General features: G+C 56.1%; 1 protein-coding gene across 3 annotated transcripts in view; it reads left to right on the top strand.

Annotated features, from left to right (window-relative positions):
* Positions 1 to 1,948: 1,948 nt before the first annotated feature.
* Positions 1,949 to 10,726, top strand: part of CAMKK1 (calcium/calmodulin dependent protein kinase kinase 1) — a 28,047-nt gene continuing 19,269 nt past the window's right edge. For 2 of the 3 annotated variants that reach the window (XM_058702745.1, XM_058702743.1), the window contains exons 1-2: positions 1,949 to 2,105; positions 9,445 to 9,846. In XM_058702745.1, the coding sequence (XP_058558728.1) occupies positions 9,487 to 9,846 (360 nt within the window). In that variant the 5' untranslated portion in view covers positions 1,949 to 2,105; positions 9,445 to 9,486. The remainder of the gene's footprint in view (positions 2,106 to 9,444; positions 9,847 to 10,726) is intronic. The other variant, XM_058702742.1, reaches the window with a different exon arrangement.

Genomic DNA, 10,726 nt, shown 5'->3' with positions numbered 1-10,726 from the left:
ACAGTGATGCTACCCTTGGTTCTTAGTTGGGTATGTGGCTGCCTAGAATGGAAACTGCATTTCCCAGACTCCTCTTGCACCTGGCTCTGGCCATGTGACTGTTTTAGCTAATGGGATAAAAGTGGAAGTAGCATGTGACACCTTTTGGGACCTTTCCTTAAAAGAGAGCTAGTGCAGATCCTTTGCTCTCTTCTTCATCCTTGTCTTCATCCACTGCAAGGGATGCATATGTGACAACTGGAGCTCTAGCCATTATCCTGAACCATGAGGACGAGAGTCATACCAAGGGGTTGCTGGAGTGGAAAGGGCGTGGAAAGAGCCACATCTGGAAGGTCTGTGTGGAACAGAGCTGACATACTAGCCTTGGACTATCTTCTCTGAGGCTTATATGGGAATTTTTGTTACCTGAGTCAAAACTGATCCTACTTGGTACAGAAATCTTTCCCCCTTAAAAGCAACTGTTCCATCCTTGGCCTCTGCTTTATTTGCTCTGAGTTATCTCACCCTTTTCCATGGCTCTACTTACCGTGAGGGGTCTTTTCTGACAACTTCCAAAAGTGTCTTTCTGGTCCAGCCCTCTTTCCTAAACGCTACTCTCACATATCCAACCCAAGTGCCATATCTAATTATTCATTGGACAAACATCTTTTGAGCACCTACATGCTCACGATGTGTCAGACTGTATGCTGGGTGAATCAGACACAGACCCTGTCCAGAGGGGGAATAGGCAGGTAAACGAATGCTGAGTACAGGGAAGTCCCTAGGAGGGGCTGCTAAGCCATGCTGGGCAGTGAGGAGGTCATAGGGAAGAGCTCCTGGCAGAAGGGACATTGAACCAAGCCCTGAAAGGAGTTAGACAGGCAGGTGGTTAGGACTGAGGTCATGGAGGTCTTGTTGAGACCTATTCTTAGAATACCGGTGAGCCACAGAAGATTCCTAAGCAGGAGCTGAATGGAGAAAGGCTAGTAGGAGGAGTGAGACTGGAGGCCAAAGAAGAGGCTGCTGCAGCAATCCAGGTGCGGCAAGATGGTGGCCTGAGCTAACATAGAGGCAGAGAGCCGGTGAGAAGTGGATGGTTTCCAGCCACGTTTAAGAGGCACCGTCAACAGGACTGGTTGCAGGGAGGGGTAGGCTAGGGTGACTCCCAGCTTTCTGGCTCCCGACTGAGACAGGGACACAAGAGGCCAGGTTTGGGGGAGTGACATGGGGCTCTGTTTTGGGCAGGTGGTGGGGTGAGGTGCCAGAGGATTCACAAGGGAACTTTGCATAATTGAACCAAGAATTGTTGAGCAATCCCGAGGAGAGGTATGGGGGTGGGCGGAATCCCCAGGAATTGCCCCTGTGAAGGTCAGGACGTCCTGTTGAGTTCTTTCCATCCCGTCTGCTTCAACTAGGCCATTCCTGCCGCCTGTTCATAGAGCCCTTCCCCAAACATGAATCCAACTATGACCCCAACACTCTGTGATAAACCACTTCGCGTTTCCCCTACCCCCCACCCAGCAGAAGGCTCAAGTCCTGAGTCTCCCATTCTTGGCCTTTTTCCCTGGCGCCCAACCTCTGCCGCATCCCTCAGTCGCGGATCTCACTTTGCCCCTCACCTAGTAAGCACGGCGCCATCTCCACCCCCAACTCCCCACCCGCGAAGCGCCCATGCCCCAGCCAGGCCGAGACGAGAGGAGACAAAAGGTTTGGGGAGGTAAGCACTAGGACCTCGCAGGCCCGGCTGAGAGGCCCAGACCGCGGCTTGGAGGGATTTGGGGGGAGCCCAGGCGGCCTTAATTGGGGCGACGGGGGCGTGAGGAGGTCCAGCCCCGCCGCAGGGGGAGGGGCCCCTCCGGAGCCCTTGCCCGCCGTGGCCCCTCCCCTCCGGGAGCCGGGCAGGAGTCCCCGGCACTGATTGGGCGGCGCCGCGGGCGGCGGAGCCGGACCAATGAGCGAGGGCCGGGCGCGGCGGCGAGCGAGGGAGGGAGCGCTGTCTGGAGGAGCGGCGCCGGCAGTCTGAGCTCCGCGATCCCAGCCCTGGCGAGGCGGGTGGGGCGGGGCGCGAGCCGCGGGAGCGAGCCTGGTCGCCCGCCGGGCCGCGGAGACTGTCGCCGGGCGCCGAGGTAGGGGTCGGTGGGGAGGGGACCAGGGGCAGGGAGCGGGAGGGGACGAACACCTGAACGTCTGCTCGGCGGAACCTGCAGGGAAGAGGGACGGTCTGTGAGGCCGCGTCTAACGAGGGCAGCTGGGACCGCATCGGTGCGGGGATCCTTCCCCCTTTTGGGGGGCCGGATCTACTGGGTGCTTTCCGGAGCCTGCTTCTGTCGGCGCCGGCAGCCGGGACCGCATCTATGCGGGCGCCCCGCCGTCTGCGTCCCTTCCCCAGCTCTAGTCTGCGGGACTGCGTTCATAACCCGGCGCACTACCCACCCCCGCCCCAGCTGTGGGTGGGAGGCCGTATCTATGCGGAGTGGGCCCAGATCTGTGCACCCACGTGTGGGTCTGCGCTGAGTGCTCCTCCTACACGGCCCTCCGCCGAGTCTTCCTGCAAGAGCTGGGGAGAGGCGGAGAGGGGGTGGATGAATGGGACAGATGTGGCGGGTGGCTTTAGCTGCGCAGTCCTCCCCTGGATGGAGCGGGGTGGAGGGGAGCGGCGAAAGCGGGCGCTGCGGCCTCAGGGGCCTGATAGGCACAGAACTGGTGGCTGGAAGGGTGCACACGTGCGCAGGGACCTGTGTGTGGTGTTTGGAGGTGGGTGTGTGTGTCACGTGGACACGAGTGTGCCTGTGTGTGTGAGGGGAGTGCATGACTGGATGGAGTGGTGTGTGAGGGCCGATCACATGGACGTGGACGTCGGCGTGCGCCTATCTGGGAAGGCGTCTGTGTGTGCCTTGAGGGTACAGAGGTGTGTAGAAAAGGTTGTGTCCCAGGTCACAGGACTATGTCTTGGTGGGTGCATATGCGGCTGTGTATCTGCCAAATGGGCTGGGGAGTTGGGAGGAGCACGCAGCTTGTGTCCTTGAGGATGCACTGGCCCCCACACGGCCCTCACTCCTCATTCGGCAGATACAGATTGAACACCCACTGTGTGTCAGACTGTGTCCTAGGCCCACAGACTCTGGGGACCTCTGCCTCCTCCTTCGCCTCTCTCTCTCAGTACCCACAGCAGGCAGGGGGATCATTTTAAACCTCATCCAACTGAGTCATTCCCCTGCTCAAAAGCATCTTCCGGTTTTTGAGGCCTCCTGGTCTCTGTCCACGAACCCCTCCAAGGCCAAGCCCTGAGTCTCAGCCAGAAAATGGCTTTCTGTCATGCATAGTGAGAACTTCCATCCACTCCCCCTCTGAAATCCTTACTCAGTGGTCATGAAAGAGGTTACATGCCACCTCCTCCAGGAAGCCATCCCTGGGACCAGGCACGGCAAATGGCTGGGCCCTCTCCTCTGGGTGTAACTCTGCTCGCCTGGGTACCTCTCACATGCAGAATCCCAGTCCAGCAACATTAGCCTTCTTGCTGTTCCTCAGACAGTGCGAGCACCATCCCACCTCACAGCCTTTGCAGTGGCCGGTTTCTCTGCCAGAAATGCCCTTCCCAGATGTGCACACTGCTTGCTCCCTCACTTTCTTCAGATTCTACTCAAATCCTGCAGAAAGGCCTTTCTGACCACACTGTAAATAGTACCCCCCCCCAGCCCCTCACTCTTGATCCCCCCTTACATGACTGTATTTTTCTCCATTGCACATACCACTTGACATATCATCTGTTAATTATTGCCTTTCTGGTTTGTTGCTTCTTGTCCTAACTAGAAATTAAACTGCATGAAAGCATGGACTTTATGGTTCACTGCTTTATCTCCCAACACCTAGCACAGTCCCTGGACACATATATAGCAGGTACTTATTGAATATTTGTTGCATGAATGAGTGACTCTGGATTTGGATCCCAGAAGTCTGTGTCTCTGGCTGTTCCCTAGCCTATGAGCCCCCAGTATGAGGCTAGGTCTCCTCCTCTTCTGTCCTCCAGGTTCCAAGTTCCTGGAAGGCCAGGTGTGGGAGAACTGTGACCATATTTGCATGTTAGAAATCTTCCCTCTAGCGACTGATGTGGAGGAGGGCTTGGGGTGGGTTCAGGGTATGAGCCTGGAGGTGGGGAGACTGTGTGGCAGAAGCAGTGGGAAAGAAAAGCAGAGATCTAAATCCTGATTTTGTAAGGGGTCCGACTTAGTAACCTCACCCAGCAGTGGGGAGACGAAGGAGGGCTCCCGGAGGAGGAGATATCTGAGCTGTCCTCCAGCAGCAAAATAGAGGGAGGTGTGTTCCTGGCAGAAGGCACAACTTGTACAAAGCCCTGGCAGCGGAACAGAGTCTGCAGTTTGGGAAGCCGCGAGTGGTGTGGTGAAGCCAGAGGAGAGAGTAAGTGTGGGGCTAAGGGAGCAAGGATGAGCAAAAGGGAGAAGATGGGTGATACGGAGGGCTCCCGGGTTTCTGGAGAATTGGGAGGATGATGGCATCCACCTCTGCGACAGGCACAGAGGAAGAGCAGACTTGGGGGAAGTGCCAAGTGCAATGGGGACTCTGTGGGTCTGAAACGCCCAGGAACATTGCAGGAAGGAGGCAGCTGGCTGGAAAGAGTGGGGCTGGAGGTGCAGACCTGGTGTGGAAGATGAGGAGGGGCAGAGATAGAAGGTGATGCCTGGAGACCATCAGCCAAGATGTGCTGAGGAAGCACTGAGGGTTGCCGTGCGAAATTGGGTGCAGGTCCCACCTCAGTGCTTGGGGCTTCTCCGGAGATGATGGGAGGGGGCATCCTCACGGTAGGCATCCTCAAGCATGACTTGGCACTAGATGCCTGGGCCTCCCTCAAGGAGGACTGAGTCATCCCGGGCGGAGGCAGGAACTGCAGAGGGCACCCGTTGCCAGGGCCATCCAGACACTTGTCAGGAGCATAAACACGGCTCCTGTGAGGCAGCCTGGCGATGTCAGGGCCACCTTCTGAGTCTGGCCTGGGTGGCCTGACCACCTCCTTGCAGCTTTCCTTTCTGGGCAGTGTTTGGATGGCCAGGGCCGTGTCTTCTCTGCCTGCATGGTGGCTGCTCAGCCTAGCCCTGAGATTCTCAGCAGCCTTCCAGAACTCACAGTGAGGTCTGAGTGGTGCCTGAAGTCATCCCAAGAGGGGCTGCTCGAACATTTGGACAAAGGCGGGATCTGCCCGCTCTCTGGTACTCTGGGTCTCGTCTGAGAGACCCAGGTGGACGGGGAACATCCTGAGGAGGAAGCCAGGCCAAGTAGGCATCTGGGGCCAGGGTCTGCATGTTGAAAGTAGCCAGATGCCTGGGGGTGGGGGGATTCCCTGAGGGGTTTATGTGCCAGGCCCTCCTGGAGCCAGGGGGCAGATATGGGGTTGTACATTGTACATCAAGGCTCTCTCTCAGCGGCTTCTACATGTAGATACATCTTCAGGCACAAATTGCTTCTCTAGCCACAGTCTCATCTATTTCTATAGCCCTGGGAGTTGGCAGGATGGCAGCCTCTTGTCTGATTCACATATGAGGAAACTGAGGCTCCAAGAGTCTCAATGACTTTTCCAAGGCAACATGACCCAAGTCTGGGAGGACAGGATTACAGTAGCTTTTCCCAGTGAGAGAGGGCCTGAGTTTAGTCACTCTTGGCCTACCAGACTAAGCTGGTTCCTGGGGGACTCTCCATGCCCATAGAGTCCTTGCTGGGTCTTGGACCTCAGTCCTAGCCTGTCTGTCCTTTTGTTTTGTTTTGTTTTAAGTTTATTTTGAGAGAGAGACAGAGAGCAAGCGAGCATGCGTGTGCTTGTGCTCACACAGAAGTGGGGGAGGGGCAGAGAGCGAGAGGAGGAGAGAGAGAATCCCAAGCAGGCTCCGCACTGTCAGCACAGAGACCGACATGGGGCTCAAACTCATGAACTGGGAGATCATGACCTGAGCCCAAGTCAGACACTTAACAACTGAGACACCCAGGCGCCCATGTCTGTCCTTCTATTTGCCCACATAGCCCCCATTTGCCTCCACATCCAGTTGCAATAAAGTGACTACTGAGGCCTCAGCTTGGGGAGGGCCTTGAGAGACCTTCTCGGTGGCCCCTCAGAGAGGGGTGGTGCCTGCCCAGGACACACAGCCCAGCCTGGTGGACAGATGACCGTGTGGGAAGTTCAGACTTGACCTTCTAAGATCAGGTTTCCATGGTCCCCGTGCAGCCACCGCCCCCCACCCCAATTCTGGAGCACGCGTACACGAGGACCTAAAGGCACCCAGTGCACATTAACACATTTATCCACCTGTGTAGAGTTCTATCTCCATCCAGATGTGCTTCTATGTGTGGACTCCCTCCCCACCCACCCCAGACATACACATGACCCCGGCCCACATCCCTGCCCGTACAAGTTCTCTCACATGTGGCCGCACATTCTCTCACGTGTGGACACATGCCCTCAGATGCATAGCCTCAGGTGCCAGGCGCCGTTGCCCGGACATGAGGCTGGAACCTGGGGCCTCCCCAGTGCCTCCTGCGCAGACATGCTTAGTCACCTGAATTTGATCCAGGGAGGAGGGAGGGTGGAGGGCCTGACGTCAGCCCTCATAGCCGCCTTGTGCCGCCTGCACATCCATCTGGGCCACAGCGTGTCCTAGGCAATCACAACAACAGCAGCACAACAACTCACTTTTACGGAGCTTCCGCAGTGACAGGCTCAGTTCTGAGACCGGTACGGACAGGATTCACACGTTTATGCCTCACAACTACCCAGGGAGGTGAGACTGCTATTAGCCCCATTCTGTAGATGAGGAAGACTGGGGCACAGAGGTGAAGTCACCTGCCCGTGGACCCAGACCAGGGAGAGATGGGGCCAGCAGCCTGGCATCAGAGCCTGGACCCTTAACCAGGTAATAGGGCCCCAGGGTGGAGCAGAAAGACTTCTGCCTTGGCTTTCTGTGTGAGCCCTTCCCTGGCCCTTGCTGGACCTCACTTTCCCCTTGAGAAAAGAAAAGGAAGGGCATTAGAGGAAGCTGGCTTCCTGCTGGGATAACAGCCTCAGGGAAATCATATGCAAATTTTATGGGCCCGGGCCACCTGTGGCCGCTGCTCTTCAGGGGGCTGCAGACCTAGAGGCTGAGCTCCTGACATTGATTCATTCCCTACGACAGACTGGGGCCCCGGGCTTGTTGGGGTCCCGTTTCTGACGCTGCTTTCCCGTGTCGACTGGGGACAGCGCTCTAATGATCCCTATGGCTACCCCTCGTTCATTCAACACACATTTATTGAGCTTCTACCATGTGCCAGGCACTGCTGCAGATCCCGATGATCTCATGGAGACGAGGCAGACAAGAGCCCTCATCTATGGACTTTATATTCTAGTAGGAGGAAAGAGGCCTACAGGGTGAGGGTGACGGGCAACAGAGTGGGCCATCTACACGGAGTGGGCTAGGCCAGCCAAGCTTGGAGGGCTCCTTTCATCCTTGGCTTCCTCCTTCCCACAAGTGGCCTGGTTCCTGAAGCCTCCTTGATACTTCCTTCAATTGCATACACTGTCCCTCTCATCTTTTCCAGGGAGGACCCCTTAACGCTTCATCCCTACTCACCTTCCTCACCTCCTTCAGAGAGGCCTTCCTGATGTTCCAGCGCTACCTGCCTCCCTCACCTCCTCCAGGGAAGTCTCCCTGATGTTCCAGTCCTACTCATTCTCTCACTTCTTCCAGGGAGGCATCCTTGATTCTCTGGGCTCACCAACTGCTTCCTCATTCCTCTAGGTCCAGCCTTCATGTCTTTTCCTATTGCCAGTCTGGATTCCCTTCCCCCTTCCTTTCTGCATGTCAGCATCAACGATACCACCTCTGGGTTTCCACTCATTCAGCGCACCGTACCAAGCACAGGGCTTCTGGATGACACCCTTGCCCACAGTCCATCTCTAAGCCTTGCATTGGCCCTAGGGAATCTGGGAAGATACTGCGTCCATGGTACAGATGGAGAGGCTGAGGCTCAGACTCAGGAAGGAGCCCACCCAGGACCCCACAGTAGGCTGACAGGCAGGATTAGAACCCAGCCCAGGCTCCTCTGTGGCCAGTGGGCTCCAGTGAGCCCTACCTGCTTGACATCTCTCAAAGCAAGATGATGGGGGCACAAGGGGTGACTTATGTTCTTAAAGTCACTGTGTGGGTAGAGAGGAGGTTGCCACCAAACAGGAAGGGCAGAGGGTCAGGAGTCCACTCACTTCCTTTTCCTGAGAAGATGCTGAGTCTGGCCCAGGAAGGGGGAAGGGCACTGGGCTGGAGTGGGGCCACTGCTCAGCCTAGAGCAGATCAGAGATGGAGGCCCAGTCTGAGGGTCAGGGTTTAGCCTGGGGTCAGGGTTCAGCCCAGGGTTGTGCTAGAAGGTGAGGGCTGGGTTAGAGGTCAATTTGGGGTTCAAGCTGGGGTCAGCCTTTGGCCCCGAGCCTGGTTTGGGGCTCAGAATGTAGTGGGGTCAGGGTGGGTGTAAGGTCAGGCCATGGAGAACATCTCAGTCTGAGTAGCTGTGACAAATATTTGGGGCACACAAATAAACTGGAAGGAAAAACCAGGAAAAATAAGGAGTGACCTTTTAAATATTTATTTTTGAGAGAGAGAGAAAAAGAGAGTGTGTGCACATGAGCAAGGAAGGGGCAGAGAGAGAGAATCCCAAGTAGGCTCCTCACTGTTAGCACAGAGCCCCAAGTGGGGCTCGAACTCACAAACTGTGAGATTATGACCTGAGCCAAAGTTGGACACTTAATCAACTGAGCCACCCAGGCACCCCGGGAGTGACCTTTTAGTTTAGTGAATTCTCTCTTGACAGCCACCAAAGCAGCAGCCCCTCCCCTAAAGGACCCTCTCCTAGGCTTCAGGCTCTGCTGAGGCAGGGAAGGGAGTAATGGGGGATGGGAAACTCGCTCTGTGGTCCTGGAGAGGCCTTCCTGGAGGGTAAGTGACTGGTTTGGAGTATCAGGGAGGCCTTTGCATTACCAGTGCCCAGCTCAGCTTCCAGGCAGCAGCACTGGAATGCTCTGCAGTCCAGGGTGGGGCTGGTGACTCACTGGACTGTCTGCTGGAAGGGGCCTGAGCTGACCCTGGACTCTGTTTCTCCCATTGCTGCTGGGCCTCCAGTATTCTGCCCGTGTCAGTCTGTCCTGACTCCAGAATCTCGGATTCTCCCTGCTTCCCTGTGAAGCCAGCAAGGCAGATGTGACTATGCCCATTTCACCAATGGGGACACTGAGGTCTAGAGGGCTGCTGTGCAGCAGAGCCAGATGAGTTCCTGGAACTCCTTCAGTTAGCAGGGGCAGACCTGACTTCGGATGCTGGCAACTCAGGCAGGGGGAACAGGGAGGGCAAAGTCATGAAGGTGGGACCAAAGGGCCTGGAAATCTGACCTCCTTAGTCCATGCTCAGGATTGAAGCCTTCTCTGTCCTCTTTTTTCAGGTTCCCAGTAAGGCTGCACAGAGGACCCCCTTAACTGTGGCAATGGAAGGGGGCCCAGCAGTCTGCTGCCAGGACCCTCGGGCAGAGTTGGTGGAACGAGTGGCAGCCATTGATGTGGCCCACTTGGAGGAGGCAGGTGGTGGTCCAGAGCCTGCCAGGAATGGCGTGGACCCTCCGCCAAGGACCAGAGCTGCCTCTGTGATCCCTGGTGGTGCTTCAAGACCCCCACTAGCCCGGCCCAGCCTTTCAGCCAGGAAGTTCTCCCTGCAAGAGCGGCCAGCAGGAAGCTGCCTGGAGCCCCAGGCTGGGCCTTATGCCACAGGGCCTGCCAGCCACATCTCCCCACGGGTCTGGCGGAGGCCCACCATTGAGTCCCACCATGTGGCTATCTCAGATACAGAGGTTGGTGGGGCAGAGCTAGGGGGTGCTCACAAGCTTTTAATAGTCCTAAATGAAGATGTTTTTCTTTCTGTGCCCCTGCTGCACAGCTGTTTAGCCTTTGCTTTGCATACCCCCAGAGTTGAGGAGCCTGCTACCTCACAGTATGGCTCTTCCCACCAGGGAGCTCCTTCTGAGCCAATCACTGTTAAGTTCCATTCCTATCCCTAGGCCAGGCCTCAGAAATAGGCCCTCCCCTTGTCCCCCAAGAAGTTCTCTTAGAAATTTGAAGATCGATAGTATGTCCACCCTCCCCATAACAAGTCAAACCTAGCTTTAGCCCCCACTTCTAATCCTGCTTCTTAGAGTCTCCTCTGACTCAGAAGCTGCCAGCACGCTTCCAGTCTCTGTTCTTACTTCTGCGCCTCTATCCCACTGGCTCTGTTTTCCACTTAGATCTGACAGTGAACCCTAGTACCGAGCAATCTACCGATTGCACAGGCTGAGCTTCTTATGCCTGAGCCAGGGCTGTAGTCTCCTGTCCCCAAGGCTCTCTTCATCTTTCTTGTCCATGCAGCCAAGACCTTGCATTCAGCTACTTCTATAAATACTTGCTTATGCACTTCTCACAGATTTAGGTCTCCCAGACCCCAGCATCCAGGCAGGAATCAGTGTATTTTTCCTTCACCACTTCCTAGGGAGTAAAGTACAGCCATGGCTCACCATTCATGTTTGCAGACATGAGTGTGCAAGGCCTCTTGTCCTTTTTCGTGTCATAGAGACCACCAAGTTTCCCCATCCAAACATGAAAGCTTGATGAGATGGGGCGGGGGGGGGGGGGGTCTGGGATTGAGGGGCCCAGAGCCAGGATTGGACCCTGAACAGGCTGCTGAGGTGGGATCAA

Source organism: Neofelis nebulosa, chromosome 16 (genome assembly GCF_028018385.1).
Source record: "Neofelis nebulosa isolate mNeoNeb1 chromosome 16, mNeoNeb1.pri, whole genome shotgun sequence".
Taxonomy (NCBI): Eukaryota; Metazoa; Chordata; class Mammalia; order Carnivora; family Felidae; genus Neofelis; species Neofelis nebulosa.
The sequence above is the reverse complement of the archived record's forward strand: the minus strand, read 5'-3'. Positions and strand labels throughout refer to the sequence as shown.